At 43.1% G+C, this 21,970-nt stretch overlaps 1 protein-coding gene across 4 annotated transcripts in view; it reads right to left on the reverse strand.

The window, feature by feature from the left end:
• The window catches only part of agap1 (ArfGAP with GTPase domain, ankyrin repeat and PH domain 1), a 683,413-nt gene that overhangs the window by 251,544 nt on the left and 409,899 nt on the right, over positions 1–21,970 (reverse strand). For all 4 annotated transcript variants that reach the window (XM_063051721.1, XM_063051720.1, XM_063051719.1 and 1 more), the window contains exon 10: positions 9,383–9,487. In XM_063051721.1, coding sequence (XP_062907791.1) covers positions 9,383–9,487 — 105 coding nt within the window. The remainder of the gene's footprint in view (positions 1–9,382; positions 9,488–21,970) is intronic.

Here is a 21,970-nt window from a genome sequence, read left to right on the forward strand (position 1 = left end):
AACCTATTACAATTTTTTGAGGGAATTACCAGTAGACTAGACAAGGGAGATGCAGTGGATGTTGTATATTTGGATTTTCAGAAGGCCTTTGACAAGGTGCCACACATGAGGCTGCTTAACAAGATAAGAGCCCACGGAATTAAGGGAAAGTTACATACGTGGATAGAGCGTTGGCTGATTGGCAGGAAACAGAGAGTGGGAATAAAGGGATCCTATTCTGGTTGGCTGCCGGTTACCAGTGGTGTTCCACAAGGATCAGTGTTGGGGCCGCTTCTTTTTACATTGTACATCAACGATTTGGATTATGGAATAGATGGCTTTGTGGCTAAGTTTGCTGACGATACGAAGATAGGTGGAGGGGCCGGTAGTGCTGAGGAAACAGAGTCTGCAGAGAGACTTGGATAGGTTGGAAGAATGGGCAGAGAAGTGGCAAATGAAGTACAATGTTGGAAAGTGTATGGTTATGCACTTTGGCAGAAAAAATAAACGGGCAGACTATTATTTAAATGGGGAAAGAATTCAAAGTTCTGAGATGCAACGGGACTTGGGAGTCCTCGTACAGGATACCCTTAAGGCTAACCTCCAGGTTGAGTCAGTAGTGAAGGCGGCGGATGCAATGTTGGCATTCATTTCTAGAGGAATAGAGTATAGGAGCAGGGATGTGATGTTGAGGCTCTATAAGGCGCTTGGAGTACTGTGGGCAGTTTTGGTCTCCTTATTTAAGAAAGGATATGCTGATGTTGGAGAGGGTACAGAGAAGATTCACTAGAATGATTCCGGGAATGAGAGGGTTAACATATGAGGAACGTTTGTCCGCTCTTGGACTGTATTCCTTGGAGTTTAGAAGAATGAGGGGAAACCTCATAGAAACATTTCGAATGTTAAAAGGCATGGACAGAGTGGATGTGGCAAAGTTGTTTCCCATGATGGGGGAGTCTAGTACGAGAGGGCATGACTTCAGGATTGAAGGGCGCCCTTTCGGAACAGAAATGCGAAAAAATTTTTTTAGTCGGAGGGTGGTGAATCTATGGAATTTGTTGCCACGGGCAGCAGTGGAGGCCAAGTCATTGGGGTGTATTTAAGGTAGAGATTGATAGGTATCTGAGTAGCCAGGGCATCAAAGGTTATGGCGAGAAGGCGGGGCAGTGGGACGAAATAGGATAAAATGGATCAGCTCATGATAAAATGGCGGAGCAGACTCAATGGGCCGAATGGCCTACTTCTGCTCCTTTGTCTTATGGTCTTATGAATACTATATTCTGTCATCATCTTTGACCTACCAAAATGAACCACCTCATACTTATCTGGGTTGAACTCCATCTGCCACTTCTCAGCCCAGTTTTGCGTCCTATCAATGTCCTGCTGTAACCTCTGACAGCCCTCCACAATATCCACAACACCTCCAACCTATGTGTCATCAGCAAATTTACTAACCCATTCCTCCACTTCCTCATCCAGGTCATTTATGAAAATCAGGAAGAGTAAGGGTCCTAGAACTGATCCCTGAGGCACACCACTGGTCACTGACCTCCATGCAGAATATGACACGTCTACAACCACTCTTTGCCTTCTGTGGGCAAGCCAGCTCTGGATCCACAAAGCAATGTCTGCTTGGATCCCATGCCTCCCTACTTTCTCAATAAGCTTTGCATGGGGTACCTTGTCAAATGCCTTGCTGAAATCCATTTACACTACATCTACTACTCTACCTTCATCAATGTGTTTAGTCACATCCTCAAAATATTCAATCAGGCTTGTAAGGCACAACCTGCCCTTGACAAAGCCATGCTGACTATTCCTAATCATATTATGCCTCTCCAAATGTTCATAAATCCAGCCTCTCAGGATCTTCTCCATCAACTTATCAACCACTGAAGTAAGACTCACTGGTCTATAATTTCCCTGGCTACCTCTACTCCCTTTCTTGAACAATGGAACAATATCCGTAACCCTCTAACCCTCTGGAACTTCTCCTGTCCCCACTGGTGATGCAAAAATCATCACCAGAGGCTCAGCAATCTCCTCCCTCGCCTCCCACAGTAGCCTGGAGTACATCTCATCTGGTCCCGGTGACTTATCCAACTTACAACACACATCAAAGTGATAGGAAAAGACAGGAGGGGGAGGGATAGAGCCGAGAGCTGGACAGGTGATAGGCAAAAGGGGATACGAGAGGATCATGGGACAGGAGGTCCAGGAAGAAAGATGGGGGGGGGGCGGTGACACAGAGGATGGGCAAGAGGTATATTCAGAGGGACAGAGGGAGAAAAAGGAGAGTGAGAAAAAGAATGTGTGCAAAAAAATGAGTAACAGATGGGGTACGAGGGGGAGGTGGGGCCTTAGCGGAAGTTAGAGAAGTCGATGTTAATGCCATCAGGTTGGAGGCTACCCAGACGGAATATAAGGTGTTGTTCCTCCAACCTGAGTGTGGCTTCATCTTTACAGTACAGGAGGCCGTGGATAGACATGTCAGAATGGGAATGGGATGTGGAATTAAAATGTGTGGCCACTGGGAGATCCTGCTTTCTCTGGCGGACAGAGCGTAGATGTTCAGCAAAGCGGTCTCCCAGTCTGCGTCGGGTCTCGCCAATATATAAAAGGCCACATCGGGAGCACCGGATGCAGTATATCACCCCAGTCGACTCACAGGTGAAGTGATGCACACATTCTTTCTCTCACTCTCCTTTTACTCCCTCTGAATATACCTCTTGCCTATCCTCTGGGTCACCCCCCCCCCCCAGTCTTTCTTCCCGGACCTCCTGTCCCATGATCCTCTCGTATCCCCTTTTGCCTATCACCTGTCCAGCTCTCGGCTCTATCCCTCCCCCTCCTGTCTTCTCCTATCATTTTGGATCTCCCCCTCCCCCTCCAACTTTCAAATCCCTTATTCACTCTTCCTTCAGTTAGTCCTGACGAAGGGTCTCGGCCTGAAACGTCAACTGCACCTCTTCCTAGAGATGCTGCCTGGCCTGCTGCGTTCACCAGCAACTTTGATGTGTGTTGCTTGAATTTCCAGCATCTGCAGAATTCCTGTTGTTCACTTATCCAACTTGATGCTTTCCAAAAGCTCCAGCACATCCTCTTTCTTAATATCTACATGCTCAAGCTTTTCATTCTGCTATAAGTCATCCCTACAATCGCCAAGATCCCTTTCCATGGTGAATACTGAAGCAAAGTACTCATTAAGTACCTCTGCTATCTCCTCTGGTTCCATACACATTTTTCCACTGTCACACTTGATTTGTCCTATTCTCTCACATCTTATCCTCTTGCTCTTAACATACTTGTAGAATGCCTTGGGGTTTTCCTTAATCCTGTCCACCAAGGCCTTCTCATGGCCCCTTCTGGCTCTCCTAATTTCTTTCTTAAGCTCCTTCCTGCTAGCCGTATAATCTTCTAGATCTCTATCATTACCTAGTTTTTTGAACCTTTCGTAAGCTCTTCTTTTCTTCTTGACTAGATTTACAGCAGCCTTTGTACACCACAGTTCCTGTACCCTAACATCCTTTCTCTGCCTCATTGGAACATACCTATGCAGAACCCCACGCAAATATCCCCTGAACATTTTCCACATTTCTTCCGTACATTTCCCTGAGAACATCTGTTCCCAATTTATGCTTCCAAATTCTTACTTAATAGCCTCATATTTCCCCTTACTCCAATTAAACGCTTTCCTAACTTGTCTGTTCCTATCCCTCTCCAATGCTATGTTAAAGGAGATGGAATTGTGATCATTATCTCTAAAATGCTCTCCCACTGAGAAACCTGACACCTGACCAGGTTTTTAAAAATGCAAACACGAGGAAATCGGCAGATGCTGGAACTTCAAGCAACACACACAAAAAATGCTGGTGAACGCAACAGGCCAGGCAGCATCTATAGGAAGATGTACAGTAGATGTTTCGGGCCGAGACCCTTCGTCAGGACACACGAAGGGTCTCAGCCCAAAACGTCAACTGTACCTCTTCCTGTAGATGCTGCCTGGCCTGCTGCGTTCACCAGCATTTTTTGTGTGTGTTACCTGACCAGGTTCATTTCCCAATACCACATCAAGTACAACCTCTCCTCTTGTAGGCTTATCTATATATTGTGTCAATAAACCTTCCTGAACACACCTAACAAACTCCACCCCATCTAAACCCCTCACTCTAGGGACATGCCAATCGATATTTGGGAAATTAAAATCTCCCACCACAACAACCCTGTTATTATTACACCTTTCCAGAACCTGTCTCCCTATCTGCTCCTCAATGTCCCTGTTACTATTGGGTGGTCTGTAAAAAAACACCCAGAAGAGTTGTTGACCCCTTCCTGTTCCTAACTTCTACCCACAGAGAGTCCATAGACAATCTCTCCATTTCTCCCTCCTTTTCTGCAGCTGTGACACTATCTCTGATCAACAGTGCCATGCCTCCACCTCTTTTGCCTCCCTCCCTGTCCTTTCTAAAACATCTAAAGCCTGGCACTCGAAGCAATCGTTCCTGCCCCTGAGCCATCCAAGTCTCTGTAATGGCCACAACACTGCCCCAGCAACCTCACAACTCCGATTAACCCTAACCTGATGACAGGACAACTTACAATGACCAGTTAACCTACCACACACATCTCTGGACTGTGGGAGGAAACCGGAGCACCAGGAAAAATGCATGCATTCCACGGGAAGAGACTCCTTAGAGAACAGTACTGGAACAGAACTCTGGAGCGGCTAGAGCTGTAATAGCATCACTCTAGAAGCTGTGCTATAGTGGTGATATAATATCTAACCATCAATTCAGGCCCATGTCGTGCCATGAGTGTACCTGCAACCTCTCTCACATACACACAAATGCTTCACCTTTCATTTTGATTTTAGTCATGAATTGTGGTTTGATGTATTAAATCAAACAATGCTTTGACTTAAACTCTTGACTGTTTCACGAATACAGGGAATGGTTCTAATGCTCATCACGAGTCTCACTTGATATAATGCTCAGTTATACAGACAAATTGATTAAGATTTGAGCACAAAGTGGAAAGATATAAGGGAGAGTTTGAGTTAGGCATGCTCATTCCAAGTACAAAAGGCTCAAATTCAATTATCAGTTCACTTGAAGGGCTTCATCTCCACACCCTGAAGAATATCTATTGTTTGAAGTTCTTCCTATCATTTGTCCAAATTTTTACCTTTTCACCTTTGTTCCTTTGGTTGAGCCTTAATGAATATTCCAGCCATCCTGTTTAATACCCTATAAAATTCCACAAGATCCCTTCTCAACTACATTTCTTCAGTGATGAGGATCCTCTCTAGTTCTTTGAATCTTTCTTTCGTGCTGTGAATCAGCTGGAATGTGCTGAATTAAACTGAGAGTGAATAAAATTGTTTAGATTGCCAACTAATATCTAGGGACATACCATGAGAACAGAGACAAGGATTGTGGTGAACCTGTGGAATTCATTACCACAGAGAGCTGTGGAGGCCAAATCACTGAACATATTTAAAGCAAAGGTTGATAGATTCTTGATTAGTCAGGATGTCAATGGTTATGAGGAGAAGACAAGAGAATGAGGTTGAGAGGGTTAAGAAATCAACCTTGTTGGAGTGGCAGAGGGACTCAATGGGTCAAATGGCCTGATTCTGTTCCTATGTCTTACGACACCCCTGCTAGGAAAAGCATGTAGAATGAACAAACAGCTGAGGTAAAACTGTACTGCATTTGTGATATAACTAATATGAGCGACAGTGACAGTGACGTACCCAGGAATACAGATGACTGACTACATGCTTGCTTGCTCGAGAGTAAACTTCAATCCCAGCTTCCAAATATGCCAAAGACATATTTGATAGACCTCCAAGCCATATAATGGTGCAATATACATGGTCTACCCGCTGGTTGGTATATACTATTTTTCTAACTTTCCAGCACTGGAGATGGAAATGGGCACAAGAACAACCAGTGGAGTGCATTCTCCTGGCCCTAATCCAGTGACCCCTGTTGAAAAGCAAGTATTTATGAGATAGGAAGGGTTAAGATCTGAATATCTCGCTGCTGGTTAATTCAAGATATTCCATTCTGTCCATAGTAATACTAATAATGGCCAATGTGGCTATCTCTAAGGGTCCTGTTATATGGTAGGCAATATCAGAAGTATGGTATGAGAAGATCAGGACTGAAAAAAGCCCAGGGAGGTTGAAAAAGGAACCACTTGTAAGAATGGATTGGCAGTTGTCATGGAGGAATTTTAACTGCCATATAGATTGGGCGAATCAGGTTGGTCAAGGAAGTCTTGAGGAGGACTTTATAGAATGCATCTGTGATGGCTTTCTTGAGCAGCATGTTAGTGAACCTACAAGGGAAAATACTATCCTAGATCTAGTCTTGTGCAATGAGACAGGTAAGATTAACGATCTTGTAGTCAGGGATCCTCTTGGAAAGAGTGATCATAGTATGACTGAATTTCACATTCAGATGGAGGATGAAATAGTTGGATCTAAAACTAGTGTATTATGCTTGAACAAGGGAGACTACAATGGGATGAGGGAGGAGTTGGCTAGTGTGGATTGGGAGCACAGGTTATTTGGTAGGACAGTTGAGGAACAGTGGAATACTTTCAAAGAGATTTTTCACTGTGCTCAACAAAAGTATATTCCAATCAAAAGTAAGGACAGTAAGTGTGGGGAGAGCCAGCCTTGGATAACTAAGGAAATAAAAGATGGTATCAAATTAAAAGCTCGTGTACGAAGTCGCAAACAGTAGTGGGAGACTGAAGGATTGGGAAAACTTTAAAAAGCAACAGAGAACAACTAAACAAGAAATGAGGAAAGGGAAGATACAGTATGAAAATGAATTAGCACAAAATATAAAAACAGATAGCAAAAGTTTTTATAAATATATAAAGCGGAAGAGGATGCTAAAGTCAACGTAGTTCCCTTGGAAGACAAAAAGGGGAAATTGGTATAGTCATATTGGGTGATAAGGAAATGGCTGAGGCATTGAACAACTATTTTGCGTCTGTCTTCACGGTGGAAGACACGTCTAATATGCCAAAGAAGGATATTATGGACGAAATGGAAGGTGAGGACCTCCATAAAATCACTGTCACTAAAGAGATAATGATGAGCAAACTAGAGGGCCTGAAGGTAGCTAAGTCCCCTGGTCCTGATGGGATGCATCCCAGGGTGCTGAAGGAATTGGTGGAGGTTATAGTAGACGCGTTGGTAATCATTCACCAAACCTCTCTAGACTCTGGGCAGGTCTCCGTGGACTGGAAGACGGCAAATGTCACGTCACTTTTTTAAAAAGGATGTAGGCAAAAGACGGGCAACTATAGACCAGTTAGCAACATCTGTAGTCGGGAAAATGCTTGAAGCTGTCAGTAAGGAAGAAATAGTGAAACATTTAGAAAGGAGTGGTTCTATTAGACAGACGCAGCATGGTTTCAGAAAAGGCAGGTCTTGTTTGACAAACTTCCTGGAGTTCTTTGAGGACATAATGAGTGCAGTGGATAGAGGGGAACAGGCAGATGTCATATACTTGGATTTCCAGAAGGCATTCGATAAGGTGCTGCACAAGAGACTTATAAATAAGATATCGATGCATGGAGTCCGAGGAAGTGTATTGGCATAGATAGTGGAATGGTTAACCAATAGAAGGCAGAGATTTGGTATAAATGGGTGTTTCTCCAGTTGGCAGTCAGTGGTGAGTGGGATGCCGCAGGGGTCGGTGCTGGGCCCGCAGCTGTTTACCATTTACATTGATGATTTGGAAGAGGGGACTGAGTGTAGCATAGCAAAATTTGCTGATGACACTGAAAATGAGTGGAAAAGCAAATTGTACAGAGGATGTAGAGAGTCTGCAGAGGGATATAGATAAGTTAAGTGAGTGGGCCAAGGTCTGGCAGATGGAATACAATGTTGGTAAATGCGAGATCATCCACTTTGGAAGGAATAGTAGAAGAGCAGATTATTATTTAAATGGTGAAAGATTGCAGCATGCTGTTGTGCAGAGGGACTTGGGAGTGCTTGTTCATGAATCGCAAAAAGTTGGCTTGCAGGTACAACAGGTTATTAAGAAGGCAAACGGAATGTTGGCCTTCATTGCCAGAAGGATTGAATTCAAGAGCAGGGAGGTCATGCTGTAACCATACAGGGTACTGGTGAGGCCGCACCTGGAGTACTGTGTGCAGTTCTGGTCTCCATACTTGAGGAAGGATATACTGGCTTTGGAGGCAGTGCAGAGGAGGTTCACCAGGTTGATTCCAGGGATGAAGGGGTTAACCTATGAGGAGAGATTGAGTTGCCTGGGACCATACTCTCTGGAGTTCAGAAGAATGAGAGGGGATCTTATAGAAGTATACAAAATTTTGAAAGGGATATGTAAGATAGAAGTAGGAAAGTTGTTTCCATTGGAAGGTGAGACTAAAGGACGTTGCCTCAAGATTCAGGGGAGAAGATTTAGGATGGAGATGAGGAGAAACTATTTTTCCCAGAGAGTAGTGAATCTGTGGAATTCTCTGCCCAGGGAAGCAGTTGAGGCTTCTTCACTAAATATATTTAAGAAACAGTTAGATAGGTTTTTACATAGTAAGGGAATTAAGGGTTATGGGGAAAAGGCAGGTAGATGGAGCTGAGTTTAAGGACAGATCAGCCATGATCTTATTGAATGGCAAGGCAGGCTCGATGGGCCGGATGGCCTACTCCTGCTCTTATTTCTTATATTCTATGTTCACTTCCTCAAGCCTGTTCTGGTTCACTCTCCCATTTCTACAAACCTTGACTCTGCTTTCCTCAGCTTCACCCTCTACACATCAACTTTCACTTATTCCTTCCACAACAAACTTCCATTGTCTGAGGACTACACACCAAACTTTGCCTGCAGATAATTGGTGACACGGCCTCAAATGATTTCTGTTCAAAGGTCGTCTTTTTGGGAAGTGAGTTGTTTAAACTGAGGTGCGGAACATTTGCTTTGGATATCTCTTACAAAAGAGATTTTCATTCCATGAAAATTCTTGGAGATCTCCCGAAGTGCCTTCCCGCCCTCCCCATTTCTCCTTGCAATTTTATTCTTGAGGCCTTATTCCTTACTGACTGACCAATAGATCCCATCAACAAATAGGAACGAAACTTGTTCTGTACAGTATTCTTAAGGCAAAATGAATGGACAAGTAATCTAGCACCCAAATCACAAGGAATTCATGAAAGTGTTCTCAGGCCATGACCTAACCATTTTCCCCTGACTCTCGCTCCAATATAAACAGAGATTATTACTGATAACCTCACTATGAGTTTAATTCACAATTGCTCAGATAATGGAACAGGCCACACTCATGCTGCAACATCTGGACGAACTGCAAAGTGGGAATACTCAGGCCTGTGAAGAACCAGATGAGGTTATGTACTTACATGCAAACTAGGATGATATGTCAAGAGACCGTTATCACACAGCGTTACATATTTCTTCTTCCATTCTTTGTTAAGTGACTTCCCACTCCTCTTAAGCAGCATTCCCTAAAACAAATGAAAAAGTAGATTTAAGAAAGCAATTGTATGTTTTTCCCAGGAGAGTCCATTTCAGCACAAAACGATCTCAGCTACCTCTGCTTTGTTGCTCTACAATCCATGATATTCTGCAATCAAATTTTTGTTTTTAAAACTCTGAATTTGAAAGCCCTGAATGCACCCACTGGATATTATTTCCAGCCCCTAGAACAGCATCCAGAATATCCTGTGTCAGTCTCAGGGCTAAATCACTGTACCCCCACTTTATCTACCAACCCAAACACCTTTGGGATATAGGTGGAAACTGGAGCACCAAGAGGAAAGCCCCAAGGTCACACTGAAAAGGTGCAAAGTCCACACAGAGAGCACCAGACACTAGAATTGAACCTGGGCTTCTAGGCTCTGAGCCAGTGGTTCTACTCGCTATGTATTACCCCTAATGGTGTACTCTGTTCCAGAGCAGTTAAACCCCTCACCTTAATTAAAAACAAAATCCACCTTAGCCACTTTATCAGGTAAACCTGTGCACCTGCTCACGAATGCAAATATCCAAACAACCAATCATGTGGCAGTAACTCAATGCATAAAAGCATGCAGGCATGGTCAAAAGGTTCAGCTGTTATTCAGGCCAAACATCAGAATTGGGAAGAAAAGTGGCCTAAGTGATTTTGACTGTGGAATGATTGTTGGTGTCAGATGGGGCGGTTTGAGTATCTCAAAAACTGCTGATGTCCTGGGATTTTCATGCACAACAGTATGAGAACAGTATGAAAAGCAAAAAAAAAGATCCAGTGAGCAGCAGTTCTGTGGATGAAAACACCTTGTTTTGAGAGAGGTCAGAGAACAGCCGGACTGGTTCAAGGTGAGAGGAAGGTGACAGTAACTCAAATAACCACAAGTTACAACAGTAGTGTGCAGAAAAGCATCTCTGAACGTATGGCATGTCAAGCCTTAACGTGGGTGGGCTACTGCAGTAGAAGACCATGAACGTGTACTCAGTGGCCACTTTATTTACAGGAGGTATCTAATGAAGTGGCTCTGAGTGCCCAGGACTGGTAATAGAGGAATGCTGCACAGACATCATCCTTCTATTTTATCTGTCATTACTATCAAACACCACTGTGTGTACTTCACCAGATAGTGACTGCAACTTTAAGCATAGGACATTGCACTGAACTTCAATGAGTTTGCAACCTCATGATAATGCTGGGTCACTTCACAGAGATCAGGAGCAAAAAACCTGCCTTATTTTCTCACAAACACGAGGAAATCTACAGCTGCTGGAAATTCAAGCAACACACACAAAATGCTGGTGGAACGCAGCAGGCCAGACAGCATCCATAGAAAGAAGCATAGTCGACGTTTCAGACCGAGATAGATACTGGGTTAGTGGGAGAGCAAACAAACTGAAGGCCAAATCAAAGGGAAATTTGGACAGATGGTATTTAGAGAAAATTAAAACACTTCTTTTCATTTTCTATGGTCATCATCATCATGGCTAGACCATGGTAAACATGGTGACATCTCCTGGTGAGACCATGGTAAACATGACAACCTCTCCTGGTGAGACTATGGCAAACATAACACCTCTTGGTGAGACCATGCTAAACATGATAACAACTCCTGGTGAGACCATGACTGTTCGATTAACTTCTATTATGAAAAAAGAGGACTGTTAAAATAATTAAATCAGAATGCAAAGGGTGGTAGAGATACAAGTAGAAGAGGAAAAAGGTAAAGAGGTTAGGGAGAGTACTCCAAAATAGAAGAGAACTCAATTGTGGAAAACGAGGGAGAGATAGGTCAGTTGGGTTGAGGAACTGCAAAATAACAAATATCAGTGTTGGCGATTTTCAGCGGGGAAGTAGGAAATTGGGTGGAAATTGCTGCAGGTCAATGAAGAGTAGAACAATGCTGGTCTGCAAGGATTGAGTATTTGTCTCAATCAGGTCAATGATAAGCGGAGGACCTGTCAGCAAGACTTATGGAACTGTGTAAAAGTTGTGAGGTTAACAAAGGTGGAGAATGAAGGACTGGTGGGGATAGTGTTAGAAGAATCAGATCTAAAAAAAAGACATAGAAAGCTGGGATACTGGATGCAGCAAGTGGTTCCTCCAAGATGTAGGTTGGTTCTGAGGTTCACAAACTAACCTACTGCCAATATCGAATTAGAAAACCATCACAGGTCGGGGAGCTACTTATGTGCCATTGAAAAGCAAGGGCTATGCTTTATGCTTTGGCAGAGTAGACTTTGATTCTCGGCTGGAGCAGAGTGACCTGCCTGTCAATACTCCAATATGAGTGACATTCTATTCTGGATCCTAACTGAAGAAAAGATCAATTTATGTCAGACATTTCTTCACCTCACAGTGACCAAAGTGGTCTACAGGTAAAACTTCATAACGTATTTCATGTGTCACATGGTCTACCTTGTTGTTCAAGTCCTATAATGCTGGAAAAAAAATCAAATGAGTGACAATCATTCAATTTTGCAGTTTCAGAGGGAGTGAGAGATACATTCAGAAAAAAGGCTCTTCAACCCAGTCTGTGCCCAGCATCAAGCACCCATCTTTACTCTAATCCTAGCGAAACCCATTCTGCTTTCCTCACATTCCCAGATTCAACCACTCATCCCCACACGGAGCAATTTCTGGCTGTAACCTGTACCTGTACCTCTTTAGGATGCGGGAGGAAGTTGGAGAACCTGGGGGAAACCATGCAGTCACAGGGTGAACATGAAAATTCCACACAAACAACGTCAAAAATCATTATTGAACACAGGCCACTGGACATAAGACGTAGAACTGCACAGCACAGGCCTTTTGACTCACGATACTGTGCTGACTCTTTAACCTACTCCAAGATCAATCTAATCCTTCCATCCCACATAGTCCTCTATTTTTCTTTCATCCATGTGCCTATCTAACATTTCCTTAAATATCCTTAATGTATCTACATGCACCATCACCTCTGGCAGGGTGTACCATGCATCCATCACTCTGTATAAAAAAACTGACCTCTGATATCCCCCCTAAACTTTCTTTCCAACACCTTAGAGTTACGCCCCCTCATATTAGCCATGGAGCCGAGAAGCAGTGGCTCTACACGTTGTACCACTGTGCCAGTCCTCGCAAAGCTTTCCAAAGCACTTTACAGTCACACCAAGCAAAGTCTTTACATCTTTGTTGAGGATATGGGTTTTTTCCCTGAGTACTTGCCAGCACAGAAACCAGTGTTAATCAATTCACTCCATACAATGTGACGAATGGCAGAAGCACGGGATAGAACAAAGATTATGGGATTAGACAGCAACCCAGCTACTTCACTAACGACTCAAGCTCTGGAACTAGTAGACCTTTTATTAAACTACTTATGAACAGGAGACATTTAGAGGGTGGTGAGCCAAATGCCTGCAAATAGGACTGGCTCAGGGAGACACCTTGGTCAGCAGAGGCACGTTGGGCTGAAGTGTAAGTTTCCGCATTGTAGACACCATGTTCCAAAGCAGTTCCTAACAGCCACTGACAATGTGGAAGAGTGCCAAGGGATTACATCCACAATTACACAATGGAGATGCCACCAGCAATTTCATTAAACTGAATTGCTTATCAATAATCTGCTCACTGATATTTAGCTTAGATTTTAACACAGTAACATGTGGCTCAAAGGTTGGGATTTTACAGGTGACAATGGGTCGGGATCAAGCTGCCCTGGGAAAGTGAGATGCTCATGAGAGTAAAGGAACAAATACCACCACCACCACCAGCCACCCCCCACTGCCCCAGGTTGGAATCATATATGGCACAAAGGAAGATGGCTGTTGGAGCCAAGGATGTCTGCCCCAGGACGTGAATGCAGGAATTTCTCAGGACAGCATGCTGCATCAGCTACACATAATGAATTACAAAAACCTTACAGTCGGCCCTCCTTATCCGCGAGTTCCGCATGCGCGAATTCAACCAACCGCGAATTGAGAAAACCCGGAAGTGCTCCTCTAGCACTTGTTGTTTGAACATGTACAGACTTTTTTTCTTGTCATTATTCCCTAAACAATGCAGTATGACTACTATTTTACATAACATTTACATTTTATTAGGTATTATAAGTAATCTAGAGATGATTTAAAGTATACGGGAGAATGTGTGTAGGTTATCGTGGATCGGGATTGAAAAAAACCCGGAAGTTATCTTACTAAGTAAGTCGGAACAGATACATCCGGTATTATTTAGCGTCAGTTAGTCAAATGTTTGTCTTAGTATATATTTTTACCTTTCTATGCAGGTAAAACACTTAAGAAACGTATGTTTCAGTGCCGGACTCAGGAATGGAAATTCCTGAGTTCGATCCAGTGACAGACCGCTCCCGAGCGCTCTTCATCCCGGCTGGGTTGATGTGAAGGATCAAAAACCCAAAACCCCAAAACCCAATAATTAAACCACTGCGTTGCTTAAAAAATAATTGTTGCTTTAATCGGGGCAGGGCTTTTCCCACTTTATCCTTTAAAATTGTTCCGATCGTTGACCGACTGCAGCCTAACCCTCTTCCAATGACCGATGGCGTTTCACCTCTTTCCGATTGCTTTATTATTTCCACTTTATTTTAAATTGCGATCATGGTTATTTTTGTGAACAGAAACACTGCAGATTCAGAGCTCCACCGCCGGGTCCTAATGCCCACCGCACTGAGACAGGGTAAAGAAGGTCTGGGGTTCTGCTGGGTCCTAAGGTCCACCGCATTTAGAGAGGTTGAATAAGGGACTTGAGCATCCACGTTTTTTGGTATCCGCGAGGGGTCCCAGAACCAATCCCTCGCGGATATGGAGGGCCGACTGTATTTCGGTCTTTGCCAACCAATATTTTAAGTTTAAAGATTAGCTTAATTTGTCACACACATATCGAAATATTGAAACATACAATGAAAAGTGTTATTTTGCCTCAATGACCAACACAGTTCGAGAAGTGCTGGGGGCAACTCACAGGTGTTGCTGTGCTTCCAGCATCAACATAGCATGCACACAACTTACTAACGCTAACCTGTACATCTTTAGAGTGTGGGAGGAAACTGGAGCACCAGAGGAAACCCACTGAGTAAGAGAAGAATGTACAAACTCCTTACAGACGATAGTGGGAATTGAACCCCAATCTTAAAGCTGATGCTGCACAAGCATCACGCTAACTGCTACACCTTGTCTGGGTTCTTCCAGGCAAAGCCAGCTTTCAATTGTCCACCCCTAACTGCCATTGAGACAGTAGCAATGTACTGCCTTCTCGAATCACTGCAGTCCCCGTGGTGTGCATGTTCCCACCCCTGGGAGTACCAGGGCATTGACTCAGCAACAGTGAAGGAATGGTGACATATTTCCATTTCAGGATGGTGTGTGAGACCTGGAAGGCAACTTCCATGTGGAGGTGTTCCTATGCTTTTGCAATCCTTGTCTTTCTAGCTGGTGGGATTGTGGGTTTGGAAGATATTCTCAAAAGAATCCTGATGAGTTTTGCAGTGTGTCCTACTCCCACAAGTGCTTAGTTGTTGAGAAGTATCACTTTCTTGCCAGTTCAATGTGCAATCTATTGATTGCCAACTGTGGCTCAGTGATAACACTCAGAATGAGGAGATTAGTCAAAGTAAATTTATTTTCGCAAAATATGTATATGTCACCATATACTACCCCATGATTAATTTTCTTGCAAGCATTTACAGGAAAATAAAGAAATACAATAGAATTTATGAAAAAACTATACATAAACAAAGACTGACAAACTAATATGCAAAAGAAGAAAATTTGTGTAAACATACCTACAAATAAACAAACAAACAAATAAATAATGAGGACATGAGTTGTCGAGTCCTTGAAAATGAGTCTGTAGGTTGTGGAATCAGTTCAGAGTTGAGGTGAGTGAAATTATCCACACTGGTTCAGGAACCTAATGGTTGTAGGGTAATGTCTGTTCCTGAACCTGGTGGCGTGGGACCCACAGTTCCTATACCCGCTGGCCAATGGTAGCAGTGAGAAGAGAGCATGGCCTGGATGGTAGGGGTCTTTGATGATGGATGCTGCTTTCTTGTGGCAGTGCTCTTTGTAAGTGTGCTCAATGGTGGTGAGGGCTTTGCCTGTGATAGACTGGATTATGTGATCAAGTTCCCCTCCTGAGTCATAAGCACACAATTTAGACAGACACTTCACAGCAGCACTGGATTTAAAAGCCTGCAGCAACAAATTATGGTATGACAACTGCTCTACATGTGACCACAAGAAACTGCAGTGAGATGTGGACATAGCTCCACACATCATGGCAAATCAGCTTTCCCTCCATGGACTGTCTATACTTCTCGCTGCCTCAGTAAAGCAGACATCATAATTAAAGACCCCACGTATCCTGGACACACTCTCCTCTTCTCTCTTTTATCGGAAAGAAAATACAAAAAATCTGAAAGCATGTACCACCAGGCTCAAGGTGTTATAAGAGTATTAAATGGTTCCTTAGTACAGCAAGATGGACTCCTTTTCTCATGATTTACCTTGTTAAAATTATTACGATGGCAGGGTAGCGTAGCAGTCAGCTCAAAGTGTTACAGCACCAGCGATCATCGACCTGGGGTCAATTCCCACCGCTGTTTGAATGTTCACCCTTTGACCGTGTGGATTTCCTCTGGGTGCTCTGATTTCCTCCCACATTCCAAACATGTACAGGTGGAGTTGGTGAGTTGTGGGCAAGCTATGCTGGCGTCAGAGGTCTGGCTACATTACAGGTTGCCTCCAGACTGTCTTTGCCTTTGCTGCAAACGATACATTTCACTCTATGTTTCAACGTACATGTGACAATAACGGTAATCCCTTTTCTTTCTTGCACTTTGTTTACCTGCGCTGCACTTTCTGTCCGCTGTTTATCCCTCTCTTGCCTGACCTGCTAAGTTCCTCCAGCATTGTGCGTTGCTCTGCACTTGCCCTGTTGCTGTTACAGTTTATTCTGCATTGCTCTTGTTTATCCTTTCTACCTCAATGCACTATGTAATGAATTGACCTGTATGAACAGTATGCAAGACACGCTTTTCACTGTATCTTGGTACGTATGACAATGATAAATCAATTCCAATTAAATCCGATTACATCTAAAAGTATCTTCAGAAGCAGAAACACATTCAGCAAATAATGATAAAATGAACATGTAACTGCTTCATGGAGAGGGGTAGTGTCTGCAGAAAAGTCTGTACCAGTGTAAGCACAAGCAAGCTTGCAATTAGTACCTTTGCGTTGTTATGTATTCACAGAGAAAGTAAGACAACAGAGTAGTAAGATTAAATGTTTTTACTGAGTCACACTAGTAATGGTGCACGCTTGCAGTATGGGAGCTACAAACCGGATCTGCCCAGATGAAAACATGCACACTCGAAAGACCGCACTAAAAGAGAGAGCCCTCCATGCATAGGACCATCTATCGATAAACCGCGTGATCAATCGGTTGCAAGTGCACTTGCCCTGTTCTTGCAACTGGTCCGATACGGTTCATAAATGATCCAACAATCCATCTCCACCACCCAGACAGAAATGAGTTCTCCAAACATGCTTTCAGCGAGACGATTCTTATCAGTAAGATGCTCGCAACTTCAAGGAATCGTTTACAGACCTGTCAGAGGATGCTTATCATTACATCGTGTTTTGGGCGATATGATGGCTCCTTTGCTTATCTGATCTGAAAGAATGTCTTTGAGCAGTTTACAGATAGGTTGCATTCAGCCCAAGGGCTGAAGGGATCAATTTTACATCACATTGAGATTATTCTGGCTCTAGCCTAGTCAGATATAATTTTGTAAACTAGTCTGGGACATTGGCCATTGTAAGAACCTTGAACCAGGTCAGAATTAATTTGAGCTCCTCGGTGGTTCGGCTGCTAGTTAGGTGCATGTTTAGGAGTTGCAAAATCATCCAGAGCAAATTAAACTCGGGAATGGGGAAAAAAAAGGTGAAGAGTAAAATTTAAACTTGCAAGTTCATAATGTCAAATGTGAATTTCCTGCTACGGAACTTTCCCTCGCTCCAGAGGCTCAAACACACAGATCAAAGTGCTGAACTTCAAATGCTCTATCCACAGATCTGGGGCACAAATGTTATAAGGGAAAATAAATAATGAAAAATGTAAAGAAAATTGCAAGAAGGTGCCTAACAAAAAATGAATCACAGATAAACCAGGCAGGGTAATGCTTGGAAAGAAAGGCTGCTAAGAAAACACGTAAAATCAGAAGGCAAAAAAAGACTTGCATTACCTTGGGACATTCCCAAAATAGTTTTCACTGAGTGGAGCTCTTGGAAGAATTTCTAAAATTTCAGATGTGTAACAAACAATTTCTTCAGAACTTCCCCACTAAAACTGCTACATGAAAACAACTGAGTGACGTTGTGTGATGGATTGATGATGGATTAAAGGAAGGACAAAATCACAGAAAGATAAAACCACATGGGGCCATTTGGCCCAATCGAATCAAAGTCCTCCATGCAACAGCAGCATATCGCTATTCATGTACCTCTGCCAATTTTCTTTCCTTGTAAGCTTTTGCCCTGTTCAGTTTTGAATGCTGCACACAACTCTCAAGATGTTTGAATAGCTTCTTCACTGATTAAGAGTGAGGTCTCTGCTTTAATTTCTTATCCAAAATACAGGCCCTTCAACAGTGCAGCACACCCTCAGAATCAGCTTCGATCCTTGTGCTCAAGCCGCTGCAGTGGGAAAAAGTTCCAAATTCCAAGTCAGGAACGCTGCCCAATGAATCATATTTGACACTAGGAATCTGCGAGACTGCAAGTCTGAATTTACTCCCCCCAACCCTTTTTTCCCCTCCCCCAGTTTAATTTGCTCTGGGAAGGTTAATGGCTAACTCTGCTCTGAGTGGGCACAGGGTGGAGAGCACATCCCACAGTCAGCTTCTAGATTGCCTGCGAATCATCAATTCCCATTATTGTACCCATGGGGAAAAGGCAAAGGCTGAGCCTTAAGTCTACAATACTTAAATAAGCAGAAAACATTTTGTATTAAAACCTTGTATATATAACAAATGTAACTAATATCTGAAATCTATCACTCAGCAATGCACCGTACCCACCAGCAATGATAAAACACTGCTCATAAATTTATATTAAAACTCTGCTCAATAGCAATTATTTACCAACAAAGATTTATTGATTGTGCTTGCCACCAGAGATCTGTGCTAACTGAGCCAATCAGTCAGGGAGGTTGAAGCATGCGGGTGCCAAAGGGCAGTAACTCACACTATCAGGTTAAATCCCTTTGATCATTACAGCAACAGCACAAACAACTGATGATGAGTGGTGTGAAACTCTCCCCGGGGACCGTCCTTTGCACACGAGGTGGTGCTCAGATTGCTCCCAGGGAGCAGTGCCCACCAATTAAAACTCCATCACTTGCCCTTCAGCACCCGTGTTAGTCAACAGTGTGCAATGTAATATATTACATATTTATCCAAGAGGAAATAACAAAGGCAACACTGCCAATAAGGACTCAGATGAAAGCGATGCTGAGGTGGTTTATCATCTGCAACATGGGGACTGTTATAATTTTTGCTCCAATTCAGCTAATGTTTGGGATGTATTCTATCAAATTTTCCCTTCGTTGTTGCCTTTTCTGGTCTCTCCCACCTTCACTTGGGAACCATTGATAGTCTGGATCAAAGCCCTCACCAGAACTGAAAGTGGAGGCGGCAAGGTGGTGGTGGTGGAGGGAGGAAAGAGAGAGAGAGAATAAAACAGATGACGGGAGTGGAAAGTTGGAAATGGTTAGTGGACTGTGGAGGAATGCAAGATGACAGGCTGGTTGTGCCACTGTAAAGGAGAAAAACAGGGGTGGAGTTAGGAGATAGCTGGAGTACCAACATGCTTTTTCCTCAACGAGCTGTGGGATCTGTATAACTGGAGGGACCTGACAGAGGTGGATTAAATTTTGGAAGACTTGGAAGCTGAAGGCAACTGGAACTGGTACAGTAGAAGCGTTGAGGCCTGAGGCCATGATCATACTGAATGATGGGAGAGTTCAAGGGGCCGAATGGCCTACTGCCCCTATTTTGTTTTACATGTGTCTGGTTTCCCTGAATTCCTGCCACTTCCTTTCCCTCTCAAAGTCCCATCCACTCCCCTTTGAGTCTTCTGCCACTTACATACACAAACGGGCAACCGGGGGGCCAATTAACCCAGGACAGAATTCTGGCAAGCGGGAAGAAACCAGAGCACCCATGCAGTCACAGGAAGAGCATGCAAGTTCTGCAGAGACAGTGCTGGATTGAGCGCAGGTCACTGAACCGGTGAGGTGGCTACACTACCTGTTCTGGCACAATGCCACTGAAAGGTCGCCTCTTTTTTATTTCAAGTCAGGTCAGCCCACTTCATGCCCTAGCTAATATCTCTCTCTCTCATACTACATCAGCAATTCTACTGCTGTTCATGAAAACTTGCCGCTCACAAATGAACTGCTGTGCCCTGCACACTAACACCAGTAACAACTCTAAAGATATCTGAGCAAAATACTGGAAATATTGAAGTCTGAAAACAAAATGGAAAATACTAGAAATTCTCAGCAAGTCAGACAGGATTTGTGCTGAGAAGAACGGAGTTAATGTATCAGGTAATTAACACTTTGGTAGAAGTTCATTGAAAGCAGAAAATTGTTAAGTGGGTTTCTCCAGCTCAGCCACTGCCTGGCTTGCCAAGAAGTTCCAACATGTTCTGCTTTCATTATACAAATACAAGTCTTATGTCCTTTATCATGTTTTCCATTATAAATCATGAATATTTTATGCAGTTAGTGAATGGCCTTGGATTCCTGCAGTGGTAGTTTTTTTTTGACTGGTCATATTTAAACTTGTGAAGGCAAATGATGTGCTCACCAGGTGACTGAAAACCATGCTACAAGATTGCTTTTGATTACATGAGATGGTATGAATGGGATTAAGATTATAATCTACTCTCTAGGTACATCAACTGTTAGAGGAAGGAATGAAAACCTAATTAAAAGCACAGAGTAGTTGCTGAGCACCTTAATTACTTTCAGGGGTCAGAACAAGTTCGATCACTTGTTCTGACATTGCTCACAGCTCCTTTTGCTTTTCTAAAACATTGCAACCCATTAAAGAACACCCACTAAGCGAATAACATTTCTCATGTTTTGCTGAGAACATATTAATTTAACAATTCACCATGATTAGATATAAAATTTTGAAACAGAGCTCTCAAAAGCTTGGATACACATTAAAAGTGACCAAATACTTGGACAGAATGCAGCAGTAATCTGATCTATATTTAAAATAAGAGATCAGCTTTATTTGTCACATATACACTGAAACATCAAAACGTACGGTGAAATGCATCGATGACTGTGCCAGGCAGCACACTAGTGTTACCATGCTTTTGGTATCAACAAGGCATGCCCACAACCCACTAACCCTAAACAGTATGTTCAAAGTAACGCAAAATTTATTATCAGAGTACATACATGTCACCACATACAACCCTGAGATTTTTTTTCCCTGCAGGCAAACCTAGCAAGTCTATAGAACAGTAACTGTAAACAGGATCAACAGACAACAAACTGGGCAAATGCAGACATAAATAAATACCAATAAATAACAACAGCATGAAATAACTAGATAAAGAGTCCTTAAAGTTAGATCATCGGTTGTGGGAAAACTAGAAATAGAATGAGTGCAGCTATCCCTTTTTGTTCAAGAGCTTGATGGTTGTTGCGTAGTAACTGTTCTTGAACCTGGTGGTGCCTTCTACCCGATGGGAGCAACAAGAGCATGACCAGCAGTGAGGATTTTTGATGATGGATGCTGATTTTCTACAGCAATGTTTCAAGTAGATGTGCTCAATGGATGGGAGGGCTTTACCCATGATGTACTATAGGCCAAATCCACTGTCTTTTGCAGGATTTTTCACTCAAAGGCATTGGTGTTCTCATACCAGGCCGTAATGCAGCCAGTAAGCACACACTCCACCATGCATCTACAGAAGTTTGCCAGGGTTTTCGATGACATGCCGCACCTCTGCAGACTCCTGAGGAAGTAGAGGTGCTGCCCTGCTTTCTTTGCGATTACATTTATATGATGGGTTCATGACAGCTCCTCTGAGATAGTGACACCCAGGAATTTAAATGTACTGACCCTCTTCAACCCTGATCCTCCAATGGACCTCTGGTTTCCCTCTCTTGAAGTCTACAATCAGTTCCTTGGTCTTATTGACATTGTTATTACACCACTCAGACAAGTTTTCTATCTCCCTCCTCTAATGTCTTTAGAATGTGGGAAGAAACCACAACACCCAGAGGAAACCCACATGGTCATGTGGAGAATATACAAACTCATTACAAGTAGTGGCAGGAATTGTACCCCGATTGGTGAAAGCTGGCACTGAAAAGTGATTGCGCTAATTGCTATGCTACTGCGTTACCCCAATTTATGCATTACTTATGTGAAATACTGAGTTTTCCT

Source organism: Mobula hypostoma, chromosome 6, assembly GCF_963921235.1.
Source record: "Mobula hypostoma chromosome 6, sMobHyp1.1, whole genome shotgun sequence".
In the NCBI taxonomy this organism is placed as follows: Eukaryota; Metazoa; Chordata; class Chondrichthyes; order Myliobatiformes; family Myliobatidae; genus Mobula; species Mobula hypostoma.